This window comes from Pantherophis guttatus, chromosome 18, assembly GCF_059756535.1.
Source record: "Pantherophis guttatus breed Tessera chromosome 18, ASM5975653v1, whole genome shotgun sequence".
In the NCBI taxonomy this organism is placed as follows: Eukaryota; Metazoa; Chordata; class Lepidosauria; order Squamata; family Colubridae; genus Pantherophis; species Pantherophis guttatus.
In genome coordinates this window covers 10805044-10823398 of record NC_142080.1, presented here as the reverse complement: position 1 = coordinate 10823398, position 18355 = coordinate 10805044, and the positions used below count along the sequence as shown (strand labels likewise).

Below are 18355 nucleotides of genomic sequence, written 5' to 3'. Positions count from 1 at the left end.
ACCTCCTGCTCAAGCAGGAGATTCTACACCGTTTCTGACAAATGGCCAGTCTCTTCTTGAAAGCTTGATAATACGATTAAATATGGGTATGATGAGGTTCTTGCAATTGCACAAACCCACAATTCATATTAACCAGGTTACTTGTGTTGTGTGGATACAACCAGTGAATGTAAGAACACCTCGGTTCATCAGGAAGATACTCGCTCCCAGGCTCTTCCTGGCAAGACATTTTCCAAAATTAAAAAAAAACTGCATTTGTTGCTGTTAGATTGACAGATTATGGCTTAACATTTTTTTTAACACATTTTTAATTTTTAATTGGTTTGTTATCTTAAATTGGGGCCAAATTAATATATATCCTTTTGTTTTTTTTAATGTTTGTATTGTATGTTTTTATCTGGCCGTACACCGCCCTGAGTCCCTCGAGAGAAGGTGCGGTATATAAATTCGAAATAAAATAAATAAATAAATAAAATGAGCCTTGGTGGCGCAGTGGTTAAAGTGCGGTACTGCAGGCTATTTCTGCTGACTGCCAGCTGCCTGCATTTTGGCAGTTTGAATCTCATCAGGCTCAAGGTTGACTCAGACTTCTGTCCTTCTGAGGTGGGTAAAATGAGGACCCAGATTGTTGGGGGGCAAGAGGCTGACTTTGTAAACCACTTAGAGAAGACTGTAAAAGCACTATGAAGTGGTATATAAGTCTAAGTGCCAAATGGGAAGGGGAGGGAGGAAGGAGAGAAGAGCTATGGTGGTGCAGTGGTTAGAATGCAGTATTGCTGACTCTGCCCACTGCCAGCAGTTCAATCCTGACTGGTTCCAGGTTGACTCAGCCTTCCGTCCTTCCGAGGTGGGTAAAATGAGGACCCAGATTGTTGGAGGTGAGAGGCTGACTCTGTAAACTGCTTAGAGAGGGCTGTAAAGCACTGTAAAGTGGTATATAAGTCTAAGCGCTATTGCTATTAACAGAGTTGGAAGGGACCTTGTAGGTCATCTAGTCCAACCCCCCGCCCAAGCAGGAGGCCCTACACCATTTCTGACAGATGGCAGTCCAGTCTCTTCTTGAAAGCCTCTTAAGGATGAAGCTCCCACAACTTCTGAATGCAACTTTTGTTCCATGGGTTGATTGTTCTCTGTCAGGAAATTTCTCCTTATTTCTAGGTTGAATCTCTCCTTGTTCAGTTTCCATCCATTATCCCTTGTCCTGCATTCGGGTCCCTTGGATAATAGCTGGACCCCCTTCCTCCTCTCTGGGGCAGCCCCTCAAATATTGGAAGATGCTCTCCTGTCTCCCCTGGTCCTTCTCTTCACTGGACTAGACATAACTCAGTTCCTGCAACCGTTCATCGTATGTTTGAGCCTCCAGTCCCCTCATCATCCTGGTTGCTCTTCTCTGCACTCTTTCTAGAGTCTCCACATCTTTTTTACAGTGTGTTTAGGTTTCAGCCTACCCTAATAAGATCATTTTGCATTTTATTTCTTATCTTCTAGGGCATTTGTTATCTCGCCTAATTTTCTGACTTTTGCGGATTTGATACAGATTCTCTCCGTCTCTTCCTCCAAATCTTTAATGGAAATATTGTTGGAGCAATATTCCAGTGGTAAACCGCTTAACACCTTAACTGTTTTGATGAAAAGTCATTTAAAGAACATCTTTTTACAGCAAGAATTAATTAAGTAGAGGCAATTAACTCCCCACACACAGGTAATCCTTGATTTATGACCACAACGGAGCCCAACATTTCTGTTGCTAAGTGAGACGATTGTTCAGTGAGTTTTGCAACCTTTCTTGCCACAGTTGTTAAGTGAATCAATGCAATTAAGTTAGTGACACGGTTGTTAAGTGAATCCGGCATCTCCCTTGGTTTTGCTTGCCAGAAGGTCGCAAAGGGGGAATCATGAGACCCCCAGGACACTGCAACCGTCATAAATACAAGTCAGTTGCCTGAATTTTGAATTTGTGGCAACTTTACGATTGGTGAATTTCAACTCCCAGAATTCCCCAGCTAGCCAGAGGAATGCTGGGAGTTGAAGTCTGCACAACTTATCGAGTTTGAAAAAACACTGTTCTAGAACAGGATTCTCCAAAGTTGGCAACTTTAAGACTTGTGGACTTCAATTCCCAGCATTCCCCAGCCGGTGTGACTGACTGGGGAATTCTGGGAGTTGAAGTCCACCTTCTTAAAGTTGCCAAGGTTAAGAAACACTTCATTAAGCATTATTAAGCTTTATTGAAAATAGTTTGAGGATTATACTGAAAAAATTGGGTGGCTCTGAGTAGCCACCTTCTCCATCCAAGTTCCCTCAAATATGCTGAGTCTGCAACTTTCAGAATCCTCACACCGCCATGGAGTTGTGTGAATCCGATACAACAGGTGCAAGGAAATATTATGCAGTAGTGGCCAAAACTCTGGAAACCTTTTGGGAAAAGTGTATTTTCTAAAACTAGCTAATTACACCACTTTTTTTTGGTAGTATCATAAAATTATATATCAATGGAAAGATAATTTAATCAAGAAGGTAATGCAATAACTTTTATGAAGGATTTGCTATCAGAATAGCAGTTACCGTATAAAGAAGAAAAGTGAAACACGTAGAAAAAACAGGATATACAAAAACGATCACCATAGAAAAAAATGAGATATAGAGAAATTATCACTATGTCAGTTAATACTTTGTTGGGTAACTTTTAGCATGAATGACGGCCTTACAACGTCTTCCCATGGAGGGAACCAAGTCTTTGAGTTCTGCAGCTGTTATCATGTGAAACCAAGATTGAATGATGGCTTCTATTAACTGGGTTTTATTGCTGGATCGCTTCTGACTAACCAGTATTTTTAGTCGGCTCCATAGATTTTTCAATTGGGTGAAGGTCTGGGCTATTCCCAGGCCATTCCAGCAGTGGAATAGGATTATCATGAAACTCCAAAAAAACTGGTGTTATTAGCCATCAAACCTCAAAAACACTTTTCCCAAAAGGTTTCCACAATTTTGGCCACTACTGTAATTTATCCCAACCCTGTTTAGCAATGGGAGTTCCAGTCGTAATTTGTGGTTTTAAGTCCAGGACTATCTGTAGATGAAAAAGTATGAAAACAACCCAAGGAATCTTATTAAAAATGTAATTAATTAATAAATTAAATTAATTAATTAAAATTTTATTAGCATAAAATTTGGTAACAGGCACACCTGTTATCAAAGGTAAGACCACAAATGAACTGGAGAAGCTGGATTTTAGCACAATCTGTGAAGCTGTAAAGAAAAATAATTCCACATAAAATTAACCGAATTTAGCGTATTACACAAACGAAGCAAGAGATTTAGTGCTTGTCTGAGCTTATACAGGTAGTTCTCGACTTACAACAGTCCATATTTAATGACCGTTTGAAGTTACAACGGCACTGAAAAAAGTGACTTATGACCAGTTTTCACACTTACACCCGTATCCCCGTGGTCACATGATCAAAATAAAGACGCTTGGCAACTGGCATGTACTTATGACGGTTGCCATGTCCCGGGGGGTCACGGGACTTTCTGAACAGCAAAGTCAAGGGGGAAATCAGATTACTAACTTACCATCTTACCATTCGCTTAACGACTGTGGCAAGAAAAGTCGTAAAATGGGGCGTAAAAACTCACTTAGCGACTGCCTCGCTTAGCAACAGAAATGCTGAGCTCCATTGTGGTCATAAGTTGAGGACTACCTGTAACCGGTATTTCTTAGAGTAATTATTAATTGCCATTCATTAATCATTCATTCATTCAAATTGAAGAGAAATTTGGTCCCAATCACCACTGAATTGTAAACTTTCCCTCCACGTCCGATCTTTGATTTGAAATTCCGAGGATTATCACCCTGAATTCCACTTTTTTTGGCCCAAACACGGGGAGAACCAAGCATAGTGTAATCCTCAAAGAGATAAAACAGCTTGGAATTTGGGCAGCGGGTGTCCCAACACACTTGGGGGAGGCAACCGAGCGGTCGTGAAATCTTCCGCGGGTTGCCAGCAGTTTGCTGTTTGCGCATGCGTGGTGCACGCCAGATGCGCGCTGCATGCATACAGAAAAAGGAGCTGTTTGAAGGTAAGTAAAACAGCGAGGGGGGATGGAACAGCTGTGCCGCCCGATTTAAATCTGCCAGAAAGCAGAATTTCCTGCTTTCTAGGGAATATAAATCATGTGGCACAGCTGATCGTCGGAAATGCCCATTTGGATGAACTGGTAGGTTTGTTTTTTATTTTGCTACCGGTTCGTGGGAATTGGTGCGAACCGGTAGCATTTCACCCCTGCAACTGAGTTGCCTTAAACCGTAAGATGGGCAGCAAAGAAATTTAACAATCAAATAAATAGCCTGGATAGCTCTGCAGACAAGGCACTGCAATTTAACACCAGCTGTCTGCAATTAAAGTAAGTTCGAATCTTGCCAGGCTTAAGGTTGACTCAGCCTTCCATCCTTTCTAAGGTAGGTAAATTGAGGACCCAGATTGTGGGGGCAATAAGCTGACTTTGTATAAAAAAAAATATACAAAAGTATGAAGGCTATTGCTTAACGCACTGTAAGCCACCCTGAGTCTCCGGAGAAGGGCGGCATATAAATCAAATTAAAAAAAAAAAATACATAAATGAATTGGAAAAGTAAACATAAAGGCTGGAAGCGTTCCGGGTGAAAATACGCAGAATTATTTCTCTCCCTGGACCAAACATTTCAGACCTCTTTATTCTCTTGCCTTCTGTTTTTTGGGGAAGATATTTCTGCTCAATGATCTCAGAATATTTTCTCTCTCTCTCTCTCTCTGGGATTGTGTCGCTCTGGACGTCCACAGCAATTACTGGACAATCGACACGGATTCGCAGCCAGCTCAAGAAACGAAGGCACTTCTAAAGAGGAGTTGCAAAAAAAATAAATAATAATAATAAAGAATTCCTTCTCTAGATGTTTGGCTCTGCATTCACACAACCCGCTAACCTTGTTCCCCTGCTTGGATAAAGCCAACCTGCTTGAAGTTTTTAACACGCAGGGACTTTGGCAAAACCTCTGAAGTGGAATCAACTGAAACGAGAAATTCCACATTCAGACAACTGTGTAAACCGAAGCCCTTTCGGACAACCTCGACTCCCCCTCACCCCTCCCTGAAGGGCAGAGAAAGTCCCCAAGGTTATTTTTCGCCCAGGTTTAACGTTCAGAATCTGGGATTGAGGGCGGAGGAGGCTTGGAAAAGGCCCAAATGCAGAACGGCAGGAAATAAATACAAGCGACTCGCGGCGGAATTGGGAAGTCACAGTTCCAGATGCTTCAAATGTTGCTGGAAGATTTCTTCGGCCCTCTGGAGGTATTCCGCCGTCTTCTTCTTCACCGCTTCCCTGCGGGCTGGATTGGTATCGCCTGCGAACGGGAAGACATATTGGATGTCTTTTTGGTGGCTCTCACTTGGACCCCAGAATCATCATCATCATCATCTTTTAACAACCCCATAATTCCTCGCAGGGTGGAGTCTGGGCAACTAAATGGAGCTGAGTGTTTTACTGGCCGGATGCTCTTCCTGTCGCCAATGCGGAGTTATATTCAGCAGATAAATTCTCATTGTGTCCAGAGAGAGAAATATCTGCCTCTACCTAGGATCGAACTCACAGCCTCCTGATTGTGAGGCGAGCTCCCTTTCTAGGCTACTCCACCACTCACTTAGACCTGGAATCTGACCAGCAAAAAACCCCCCAAAATGTCAAACAGCAGCTCGAAGCATTTAGCAGAGTACAGGTAGTCCTCGACTTACAACCACCATTGAGTCCAAAATGTAGGTTGTTAAATGAGACATCTGTTAAGTGAGTTTTGCCCCTTTTTTTACAACTTTCCTTGCCACCTTTTGTCAAGCGAATCGTTGCAGCCGTTTAAATTAGGAACACGGTCGTAACCGGTTTGTTAAGTGAATCCGGCCTCCCCATCGACTTTGCTTGTCAGACGGTCGCAAAAAGAGATCACGTGACCCCCTGGGACACAGCGACCGTCATAAATGTGAGTCGGCTGTCGGGCATCCAAATGTAAATCGCGTGACAACTGTGGGGATGTTACAACGGTCTTCCTTCATGTGAAAAATGGTGCCATTTTTAGTGCCGTTGTAACTTCGGTCACTAAATGAACTGTTGTAAGTCGAGGACTACCTGTTACAGGCGACCAGCTTCGAAGAACTGCCCTCTCCTGGCCTAGCATCAATGGCCGCTTTCACACCACACACTCAAACCAAGATTGGTAAAAGACAGAGCAGCTACACTTTCACAACATAATAAACTTGGTTAAGTGTTAACCTTAGTTAATGATATTTTTTCCTTACGTTTGCCTATTGCACCAACTCAGCCTGTTGGTTCAGTATCCATATTCACACATCACGCTGTTGTGGCCCATCAGTGGCCTGTGCAGCTAGTAGCTGATTCCGACAGCGAGGAGGCTGGTGTGGTGCTGCGCCAGCAGCCTGTGCAGCCGGCGCTCGAGTCGGACAGTGAGGAGGCTGGAGAAGATGTGGTGCCAGAGGCGGGGATTCAGCCAGGGCCTTCAGAACCTCCAGAAGCTTCCATAAGTGAAGAGGAAGACGACGAGGAGCCTCTTCTCGATGCACAAGCAAGCAGAGCTGCCAAAAGGCAGGAGTGGCTCCTCAGAAGGAGGTCTCCTAGAGAGTAAGGCTTGGGGCTAATTGGCCACTCCCTTAGCCTATTTAAGGAGGAACACCGACTGAAGCAATTTGCAGGGAACAACTTTGTTCACATACCTTCGTGTCTTGTCTTGCTTATCTTATCAGCTTCCTGCAAATTGCTTCTGGGCATTCTGCCAACCACAGTATGCTTTCAGTATTATTATTTGAATTCTTGGCGGCTGTTAATGCAGTTAATTAACAGCTGTTGTTGTAAAAAACTGGTTTATTTAGTAAACTAAAGTTTAAAAGGACTTTGTGTGTGCTGCCTTCTTTGGGGTCCGTAGCTGGGGCAGAACATCACACTCAGACCGGGATTGCTACAAGACGGAGCAGCCAAGAACAGTTGCTACCTGGATTAAACTTTGGTTCCAGTTGGGCTCAGCGCTTCTCCAGGGACCAAACTTCTCTCCAGATTGGAAAAAAATCCCAGAAGCCGAAGAGACCCACCTACTCAACTCAACGTACCTTGCAGACCCTGAAGGAGCAAGTCAACTCCGCTACGGTAGCCGCGAAAAGCCGCCTGGTAGTCCTTGGACGCTTCGCACAACACAGCTTGCCGGATCCTCTCCGTCGCTTGGGGCAGATACCTGCCGGGATCCAAAGTGGTACCTTCTGCCTCGAGATTCTGCGTCGTGTCCACGCTGAGCAGGAGTTCCGGTTTGGTCCCTGAGGCCTCCAGAGAAGCCAGACCTTCTCCGTGGGAGAGACCGGTGGCAGTAGAAGCTGGATCAGAAGGAAAAGAACGGATGGGAAGATGCTCAACTGGCTAGAGAAGGAGATGGCCAGAAGATCAACAAAGATGGTGAATGATCTGGAGGCTAAATTATATGAGGAACGGTTGAGGGAACGAGGTATGTCTAGTCCAGGGGCCTCCAAACTTGGCAACTTTTAAGACTTGTGGTCTTCAGCTCCCAGAATTCCCCAGCTAGGATGGGGAGTGTCAACTCGCAAAGCATCCCTGGCCTCTTCGGGGGGTATGGAAAACTGGTGAAATGTCACAGCAGCCAAAGACAGATGCACATTCCATGCTTATCTCTCTCAAGGCTGTATCCCAGGGTTACCTACAGCAACCGAGGGGAGTGACCTCTACAAACCTCGAAATTGCTCTGTTGGCGAATGTGATTGATGACACGCCCTGTGGGGAGGGGGGAAACAGGGTCATAACTGGAGCGTAAATTATGTAGGGTCAGAGCTGGCTTGCTATCGTGAGTCTCCAGCCAAGCTTCAAAAGAAATCCAGTTATTAGGAGCTTCATGTCGGCACATTCCCAAGTGCCTCCTTTAACGACTCTCATTCCATAACTAATTCAGGGTAGAGTCGGGGTGGCTGGATGGAGCTGAGCGTTGTGGTGGCCTAGTGGTGAAGCTAATCGCCTCCCGTTCGGAAGGTTGAGAGTTCAATCCTAGGTAGCGGCAGATGTTTCACTCTCCCCGGGCGCAGTCCAATTTTGGGAGTTGAAGTCCACAAGTCTTAAAAGTTACCATGTTTGGAGACCCTGCTGGTTAGTCTAACAAAGAGACAATTGGGGGGGGGGGAACATAATGGACATGTCTTCCAATTCTTGAGGGGCTGTCACAGAAAAGAGGGGATTGACTTAATCTCCAAACCACCTGAGGCCAGGACAAAAATTAACGGATGGAAACTTATCACGGCAAGGTCCAACCTAGAACTAAAGGGAAATTTCCCGACAGTGAGAACAATTAACCAGTGGAACGGCTTGCCACAGGGGTAAAATGCACTTACCTTTCCTACCGGCTCGCTACCCGCACGCTGTCATCAACACATGCGCTCGCTTCACTCACGCGTGTGCCATTGTCTGCGCATACGCAAAGCCTTTTGCACATGCTCAGAGGGTCAAAACCAGGACGTGATGACATTCTGGTTTGGGGTGGGGGTTGGAGCCTCCTCCCGCCACCACTACCAGGTCGCCGAACCACCTGCCGCCAGCGCTACCGACTTGCACAAACCGGATAGAACCAGCTGCATTTCACCACTGGTGCTCCATCACTGGAGGCTTTCAAAAATAGATGGGACAATCGTTTGGGTAGGATGGTGTAAGGTTTTTCCTGCCTTGGAGGTTGGGCTAGAAGACCTCTGAGGTCCCTTCCATACCTGGGATTCTATGTTCCATGGGGAGATTCCCCCCTTATCCGTGTCTTAGCTCACAGACCACCATGCCTGCACATGGAGACGTACTGTTGGTGGATCTTCATCTACCTAGCTACTGTTCTGACCTAGGCTTCCTTAGAAAGTATACAGCACAAACTTAGTCCCGGCAAACCTCTTGAATTCAGACGGCTGTGAATTATTGTCATTCCCAGTCCGACAGGCTTCTCAAACAGTCTTTCAGGGGAATGTTTATAAACACACACCTCATCTTCCCGGGAGGTTACACGAGGCTGGCTCCAGGGTGTTATCAACGCTTCGTTGAGTGAGGGTTACTTCCCCACCGCCTTGAAAGAGGCGGTGGTGAGGCCTCTCCTCAAGAAGCCGTCCCTGGATCCGGCAATATTGGCCAACTATCGTCCTGTCTCCAACCTTCGCTTTATGGCGAAGGTTGTTGAGAGTGTGGTCGCACGACAGTTTCCGCAATTCCTGGAGGAAACATCTTATCTAGATCCGTTCCAGTCGGGTTTCAGGTCTGGGCACAGCACAGAAACGGCATTGGTCGCGTTGGTTGATGATCTCTGGAGGGCTCGGGACAGGGGTTGTTCCTCTGTTCTGGTCCTGTTAGACCTCTCAGCGGCTTTTGATACCATCGACCATGGTATAATGCTGCACCAGTTGGAAGAGTTGGGGATGGGGGGCACCGTGTTACGGTGGTTCTCCTCCTTTCTCTCTGACCGGTCGCAGTTCGTGTTGGCAGGGGGGCAGAGGTCGACCTCGAGGCCTCTTATATGTGGAGTGCCTCAGGGGTCGGTCCTCTCGCCCCTCCTGTTCAACATTTATGTGAAGCCGCTGGGCGAGATCATCCGTGGCTTTGGGGTGAGATACCATCAGTACGCTGATGATACTCAGCTGTACATCTCCACCCCAGGCCACCCCAATGATGCCCTTGAAGTGATGTCCCAGTGCCTGGAGGCTGTATGGATCTGGATGGGGAGGAACAGGCTCAGGCTCAACCCATCCAAGACTGAGTGGCTGTGGCTCCCGGCATCCCGATATAGTCAGTTGACTCCATCACTGACTATTGGGGGCGAGTCATTGGCCCCCACAGAGAGGGCTCGCAATCTGGGAGTCCTCCTGGATATGCAGCTGTCCTTGGAGGAACATCTGACGGCTGTAACCAGGGGGACCTTTTGTCAGGTTCGCCTGATTCGCCAGTTGCGGCCCTTTCTTGATCGGGATTCCCTGTGCACAGTCACTCACGCCCTCGTCACCTCTCGCCTTGATTACTGTAACGCTCTCTACATGGGGCTCCCCTTGAAGAGCACCCGGAGGCTCCAACTGGTCCAGAACGCAGCAGCACGGGTAGTGACGGGAGCAGCATGGCGCTCCCATGTAACACTGCTCCTGCGCGAGCTGCACTGGCTCCCAGTGGTCTTCCGGGTGCGCTTCAAGGTGTTGGTTATCACCTTTAAAGCGCTCCATGGCATAGGGCCTAGCTATCTTCGAGACCGCCTGCTGCTACCAACGACCTCCCATCGACCCGTGCGCTCCCACAGAGAGGGCCTCCTCGGGGTGCCATCAGCCAGACAATGTAGGCTGGTGACCCCCAGGGGGAGAGCCTTCTCTGTGGGGGCTCCCACCCTCTGGAATCAGCTACCCCCAGAGATAAGAAGAATCCAAGACCTCAGTGCCTTCCGTCGCGCCCTTAAAACCCATTTATTTAAACAAGCCGGGCTGGCTTAAGATGAAATTTTTAACTGTTTTTAAATGTTTTAAACGTTTTTAATTGGTAAATGAGTTTTAATTGGGCCAAATTTATATATCTTTTAATTGTTTTTAATATTTGTTCTGCATGTTTTTTAATCTGGCTGTACACCGCCCTGAGTCCTCAGGGAGAAGGGTGGTATAGAAATCCAATATAAAATAAAATAAAAATAAATCTCCTTTGGAATGCTGCCAGAAAACTAATTGCCACACGCAGGACAAGGCCAAACTTAGCACAGAGTCAAACAGAGCTTTTACCGACCAGATGAACGCATTGCTTCCTGCAAAAGCTCACGTCCCATTCGCTCCTCTTTTATGTCTTGTGGGAGGGGCCAATCATCTCCAAGCCTTACTCCCGAGTCGACCCTGTTTTCTTAATTTTTCCTGTCTTCTGGCAGCTCTGCGCATGCGCACACTGGGAACAGGCTCCCGCTGTTTTTCTGCCTCGCTGATGTCAGACTCCGGAGGCAGCAAAGAACTACCAGATGGCCTTGGCCCCCTCTCTGCCTCCGACGCAGAGCCCTCATCCGAGCCTTCCCCAGACTCCAGGACTGGCCCACGTTCCTCCCCAACCTCCTCATTGTCTGACTCTGCTGCCAGCTCTGCTGGCCGCTGGTGGGCCACAACACCTACCATTTTTGGAGAAGGGGTCAAAGAGGGCTAATTCTTGGACCGATAAGAGGCAGTGAGAAGGCGAGTCGTTCTTGGCTTCTTCTTCCTCGTCTTCCTCCCGGAAGGCAAAGAGGGCATCCAGATCTTCCTCTTGTTCCACAGCATCCGAGGTCCCCTCTGTGGTAGAAGCATCAGTCAGTAGAAGCAACAGCAGCACAACCTTCTAGTAAACTCCTCATCTAGGGCGGAGATTACGGAACCTTAAGATTAGGTCCCCAAATGGCTGCAGACATGCGATTCATCAGACCGAAATGTCGGCAGCTTTAAGATGGGTGGACTTCCAACTCCCAGAATTCACCAGGCAGGAAGAAGGCAGAAAAAAGAAAAAGGAAGGGGAAGGAAAGGAGAGAAGGAAGGAGAAAAAGAATGAAGGGAGAGCAGGAAGGAAGGAAGGGAGGGGAAGGAAGGAAGGGGAAGGAAAGGAAAGAAGGAAGGAGAAAAAGAATGAAGAGAGCAGGGAGGGAGGGAGGAAAAGGAAAGAAGAAAAGGAAGGCAGAAAAAAGGAAAGGAAGGGAGAGAGAGAAGGAAGAAAAGGGAAGGAAAGGAGAGAAGGAAGAAGAAAAGAATGAAGGGAGGAAGGAAGATAGAAGGAAGGCAGGAAAGGAAAAGAAGGAAGGAAGGAGAAAAGAACGAACGGAGAGCAGGAAGGAAGGAAGGTAAAGAAAGAAAAAAGGCAGGAAAGAAGGAAAAAAGGAAGAAAGGGGAAGGAAAGGGGAGAAGGAAGGAGAAAAAGAACAAAGGGAGAGAAAGAGGAAGGGAAGGAAGAAAGATAGAAAAAGAAGGAAGGCGGGAAAGAAGGAAAAAGGAAAGAAGGAAGGGGAAGGAAAGGAGAGAAGGAAGGGAAAAAAAGGAAAAGGAAGGGAGAGAGAAGGAAGGAAGGGGAAGAAAAGGAGAGAAGGAAGGAGAAAAGAATGAAGGGAGACCAGGAAGAAAAGAAGGAAGGAAGATAGATAGATAGATAGAAAGAAGGCAGGAAAGAAGGAAGGAAGGAAGGAGAAAAGAACGAACGGAGAGCAGGAAGGAAGGAAGATAGAAAAAAAGAAAGAAGGAAGGCAGGAAAGAAGGAAAAAGGAAGGAAGGCAGGTAAAAAAGAAAAAAAGGAAGGAAGGGGAAGGAAAGGAGAGAAGGAGAAAAAAGGAAAAGGAAGGGAGAGAGAAGGAAAGAGGGAGGGGAAGGAGAGAAGAAAGGAAAAAGAAAGGCAGAAAAAAGGAATGAAATGAGAGAGAAGCCGGGAGGGAGGGAGGGAGGAAGGAAGTGCTATTTTCAACCTTTCTCATATTGGAATCAAGAGCCTTAAAAGGGGGTACCTCGGTTCTCCATTTGGGGCTTAGAGACGCCATCTTTGCTGGCTGGCTCCGGATACAGCAACAGCCCATCATCCTGAACCAGCCCCAGGGCCTCCTCGCCCTGCTCGACTCCAGCCGTGGGCACCGGGATGAGAGGGAGGGGCAGCGAAGGCAACTCCCATTGCCTGGGACTGCTCTGGCCCTCTCCGCCCTGTAAGGACAAAGCAAGCCACTACTTTCACACAACCCAGGGAACCGAGGCGCTGAGTTTGCCACCTTCTGGATTTGGGCACCAAGGGGAGTCAAAACTATGGGTAGTCCTCGGCTTGTGACCGTAGTTGAGCCTGGAATTAGGACCATAAGCCATTGCGGCTATAAATCGGGAGACAACATGTCACCAGACCTGATTTTTTAAAAAAATAATATTTTTTTTTGCAGTGGTCACTAAGTGAATGTACAGTTGTTAAGTGAATCCATTCTCCGTAATGGGATTTTTGTGGGGGTTTTTTGCAGGAAAGCGGAAATAAAAAGAAATGCAAATTGGCTGGCCTAAGTATGTTGCATCAGCTTTTTGGTAGAAAATTCAACGGTTGAGTACAGGGTATCAAACCGTATCCTGGTTTAATCCTGGTTTAATTCTCACCCCAGGAAACTTTCAGGTATGCGTGGACTTCAACTCCCAGAATTCCCTTTGAACTGTATGCACGTCAGTTGCCCCGGGGGGGAATTCTGGGAGTTGAAGTACACATACTTTAGGATTCATCAGATGGGGAAACCCTGAGTTTAATGCAGAGGAGGTATTCAGTAGGTTCTGGAGAACCGGTAGAGGAAATTTTGAGTAGTTCGGAGAACCGACTGGCCCCAGAGTGGGGTGGGAATGGAGGTTTTGCAATATCCTTCCCCTGGAGTGGGGAGGGAATGGAGATTTTGCAGTGTCCTTCCCCCTGGAGTCGGGAGGGAATGGAGATTTTGCAGTATCCTTCCCCTGGAGCGGGGAGGGAATGGGGATTTTGCAGTATCCTTCCCCTGGAGTGGGGAGGGAATGGGGATTTTGCAGTATCCTCCCCCTGCCACGCCCACCATTCGAAGCTACGAAGGCACTGAAAAAAGTGACTTACGACCATCTTTCACACTTATGACTGTGGCAGCATCCCCAGGGATTTACATCCAGCTGCTTGACAACTGTCTCATAGTTATGACGGTTGCAGTATCCTGGGGGGGGGGGGGCGTTTGGTCACGCGATCTCCTTTTGCGACTTTCTGACGAACAAAGTCAACGAGGGAAGCCGGATTCACTTAACGACCAGGTGACTCACTTTAACAACAGCAGCGATTAACAGACGTGGCAAGAAAGGTTGCAGAATGGGACGAAACTCACCAAACAAAGGTCTCACTTAGCGTCATAAATTCTGGGCTCGATTGGGGTCGTAAGTGGAGGACCAACCTGTATTTATTTATCCATTATGAAATTTATTTGCCACCCATCTCAGGTCCCAGCGACTCTGGGCGGCTTTTATAGAATAAAAATTCAAGATTAAGGACCCGCTATAAACTTTGCCACCCGAAGCAGGGTTCCTGCCAAACCACGATTGTGCAATGCACAGTCAGCCCCCCCCCCATTTCCCACCCTACGTGGCTCTTGTTCGCTGAGCTGCCACGCGTCCAAAATAAACGCAGAATAAATAAATGAAGATACCCGGAAGAATTCCTTCAGCTGGGGGCTGTTATTTAAGGCCGGGATAGGTATGGTGAAGTGGAGCATGTCTTCCGCCGCTTTTCGCCGCTCTTCGATCACCTCGGGCTCAAATCGGCCTGCGGAAGATTTGGGAGCAAGGTTTGAGAGATTCCTAAATGGCTGGGTGACGCGGGTGGCTCAGTGGCTAAGACGCTGAGCTTGTCGATCGAAAGGGTTCGGCAGTTCAGCGGTTCGAATCCCTAGCACCGCGTAACGGGGTGAGCTCCCGTGACTCGTCCCAGCTTCTGCCAACCTAGCAGTTCGAAAGCACGTAAAAAAAAATGCAAGTAGAAAAATAGGGACCACCTTTGGTGGGAAGGGAACAGCCTTCCGTGCGCCTTTGGCGTTGAGTCATGTCGGCCACATGACCACGGAGACGTCTTCGGACAGCGCTGGCTCTCCGGCTTTGAAACAGAGATGAGCACCGCCCCCTAGAGTCGGGAACGACTAGCACATATGTGCGACGGGAACCTTTACCTTTACCTTAATGGCTGGGGATTAGCGGCATTGTAGTCCCCGGGAAGACAGCCGGTTGGGGGGAAAAGGAGAGGAAGGGAGCTGAACGGCTCCCCCAAAATCTGGTGATTTTTTTCCTCCCCTGGGCTGCAAAACCGGGCGAGGGGTCATTCGTGGACTCACCGAAGACCTGAGCCCGCGGGAAAGCGGGGAAATCCTCCATGCGCCGGAAGAGGTTGCGATGGGTGTACGCCAGGTCGGCGTGCAGCTTCTTAAAGTCGCTGTATCTCTTCCAGACCACGATCTGCGGGATGCGAAGCGATTCAGACAAACGGACAATTCGTGGCTGTGTGCCTGAAGGCGTTGGTGATGAAAGGCAGTGCGGTGTTTCTAGAATGTCGGCGATTTTCAGACGGGCGGACTTCAACTCCCAGAATTCCCCTGCCGGCATGTGGAGTCCATTTCATGCCGGCTGGGGAATTCTGGGAGTTGAAGTCCGCCCATCGTCAAGGTGCTAAGATTGGAGAAAACACCATTATCGTGCATCAGCCAGATCTCGTTTCTACACACACACACACACACCCCTTAAGGTATAAGAACCTCTTTTTTCAACAATCTACCTCACAGGGCTGTTGTGACGGAAGAATATAGAATAATAGGGTTAGAAGGGAGCTTGGAGGTCTTCTAGTCCAACCCCCTGCCTGCGATAGGAGATTTGCAACTGACCCTGATCAGTGTCCTCGGAGAATTGGCAACCATAAACCCCGGAAAACGGCTGCTTGAGGCATCCACTAAGGGTGCTGTGTGTGAATCCAGCCGCTAAGCCCCTCCACCAGCCCGCCGATCTTGGGACAGTGTGTTGTGCAAAGGGTTACTCCTGCCTCATAGCCTGACTAGGCGGCTCAGTGGCTAAGACGCTGAGCTTGTCGATCAGAAAGGTCGGCCGTTCGGCGGTTCGAATCCCTAGTACAGGTGAGCAGGGGGTTGGACTGGATGACCTCCAAGGTGCCTTCCAACTCTGTTAGTGTTACTGCCTTCCCCTTGGCAGGCTGGGTCCTTCACGTACCTCCTTGGTGTCATCCGGATTCGCCTTTGAGACAAACTGGAAGGGGAAAAAAAAAAAAGAGAGAGATAAAACAGGAGGACGAAAAGTCAAATCGGCGCCTTTGCCAAATTTTGCCCTCCCTGATGGTTGAAGAATGCCAGGGAGTGGCGGTTGGCACAGAGCAGGATGCCAGCTCCAAAGCAAGCTCCCTCCTGCATGTCCAGATGCTCTCTGGGGGCCCCCCAGCAATTGCAACCCCAGCAATTTCCTCCTCCCCCCCCCTCAATCTCCCCACTGGCAGCCCCATTGCACCGCCTGGCGGTGCACACACATTACACACATATTACACACTCACACCTCTGCCAAGGGACAGGCTGGGGAGGGAGGGAGGAGGAGGGAAAGCAGCCCCCAACCCTTTTTGCAAAAAAAAATAAATCAAATAAATAAATGCAAAAAGGAAAACCAGCTCCTCTCTGCTCCCGGCTCTCTGCACATGCTCCTGAAACTATTCCCTCCTTTTTTTTTTTTTTGCTTCTCTGGCTGCTGCTGCAACACCCCCCCCCCACATTTGCATGCTTTTGGGGAGGGGGACCCCCCACCCTGCCTGGGGAGGAGGATGGGGGGGCTCCTCTTTGCAAACCCCTTCCTCACTTTAGCCGTGACTTTATACTCGGTGTAGCCTTTGGGGTGGCTGCGGGGGTCGCTGACCGCGTAGGAGCGATGAAACTCCTCCTTCGCCCGACGGGACATCCCGGGAGCCTTTTTGGGCGACGCGGCCCCTTTAAATCCAGGGCTGGGGCCGAAGAGGAGGAAAAAAAGTCCGCGCGCTGCCCGAAGGGGGGTGTCCTGCAGGGCGCATGCGCATCCAAACCCTGCCTTTCCTCTCTGCGGCGCTAATCCAAGGGAGCGTCTGCAAAGGACAACCCTGCGAGTTCGGCGTTTAGGGATCGTGGGCCAAGTTCCCGATTGGGCAAAAAAGAACAAAGAACGAGGATCGTTTTTCTTTCTCCAACCTGGCGCCCCCTCAGGGGAATCTTGCAAAGGACCACTCCCCGAATTCCAAAGCATTGGAGGAGGGGGGAAAAGCTGGGAAGTTGGGCTTTCCACCTCCATCCCCAGCTGCAGAGTTTTACAGATTAATACATTCTTTCTTTCTTTCTCTCTTTCTTTCTTTCTTTTTCTTTCTTTCTTTCTTTCTTTCTTTTTCTTTCTTTCTCCTTCCTTCCTTCCGTTCTTCTGTCTTTCCAATTTTCCATCTCTCTCACTTTTTTTCTCTTCTTCCTTTCTTTTTCTTTCTTTCTTTCTCTTTCTTTCTCCTTCCTTCCTTCCGTTCTTCTGTCTTTCCAATTTTCCATCTCTCTCACTTTTTTTCTCTTCTTTTCTTTCTTTCTTTTTCTTTCTTTCTTTCTTTCTCCTTCCTTCCTTCCGTTCTTCTGTCTTTCCAATTTTCCATCTCTCACTTTTTTCTCTTTTCTTTCTTTCTTTCTTTCTCTTTCTTTCTCCTTCCTTCCTTCCGTTCTTCTGTCTTTCCAATTTTCCATCTCTCTCACTTTTTTCTCCTTTCTTTCTTTCTTTTTTCTTTCTTTCTTTCTCTCTTTCTTTCTCTCCCTCGTCTTCCTTCCTTCCTTCCTTCCTTCCTTCTTTCCTTCCTTCCTTCCTTCCTTCCTTTCTTTTCTTTCTTTCTTTCTTGTATTTATATGCTGCCCTTCTCCAGAAGGACTCAGGGTGGCGAACACAAGTTAAAAACATGTACAACAAAATCCCATTTTAAACCAAATTAACTAATAAATAACAAATAATAAAACCCAGAATCAGAGTCAGCCTATTTGCTTGAACAGCCAAGTCTTCAGGTCCCGACGGAAGGAGCGGAGATCAGGAGCCGTCCGGCTCCTTGGGATATTGGGACCTTGGAGGTCATCTAGTCCAACCCCCCCCCACCCAAGCTTGAGTTTGAGTTTCTCAAACTTTAACCTTGGATATCGACTCCCAGAATTCCCCAGATTGTGGAAGGGGGGAGCAGGAAGGATGCAAATCTTGAAAAGGAATAAATAAACGCAGGGAATCCTCGATTTATGACCGCCGTTGAGCCCCAAAACGCCTGCCGCTAAGCGATTAGTGAGCTGTGACCTGTTTTACGACACTTTCTTGCCAGCATTGTTAAGTGAGTCGCTGTGGTTGTTGAAGATTAGGAACACGGTTGTTAAGTGAATCTGGCTTCCCACATTGGCTTTGCTTGTCAGGAGGCCGCAAACGGGGATCACAGAACCACGGGATATGGCATTAAATAGGAGTCATTTGCCAAGCGTCCAAGTTTTGATCATATGACCTGCAGCGGTCGTAAGTGTGAAAAACAGTCAAGTCGTTTTCCTAGTGCCGTGTTAATTTGGAATGGTTACTAAATAGTCGCTAAATGAATTGTTGTAAGTTGAGGACCATCTGTATGCCAAACCCACCATGGAAGAGGTGGATCACTCCATGCTGGCTGGGGAATTCTGGGAGTTGAAGTCCACCCATCTTAAAACATGCTGGCTGGGGAATTCTGGGAGTTGAAGTCCATCCATCTTCAAGTGTTCGAAGTTGAGAAACACCCATCTAAAGATTGCCAAACT

The 18355-nt window shown here is 47.8% G+C and overlaps 1 protein-coding gene across 1 annotated transcript; it reads right to left on the bottom strand.

Annotated features, from left to right (window-relative positions):
- Positions 1-4654: 4654 nt before the first annotated feature.
- On the bottom strand, positions 4655-16718 carry SNX15 (sorting nexin 15). The gene is made up of 8 exons (XM_034405798.3): positions 16398-16718; positions 15768-15803; positions 14885-15005; positions 14207-14322; positions 12533-12722; positions 11187-11342; positions 7146-7403; positions 4655-5380 (listed from the first exon to the last, which is right to left on the bottom strand). Exons 1-8 carry the CDS (start codon positions 16494-16496, stop codon positions 5274-5276), a joined length of 1083 nt encoding a protein of 360 aa, XP_034261689.3. The 5' UTR covers positions 16497-16718; the 3' UTR covers positions 4655-5273.
- Positions 16719-18355: the final 1637 nt, after the last annotated feature.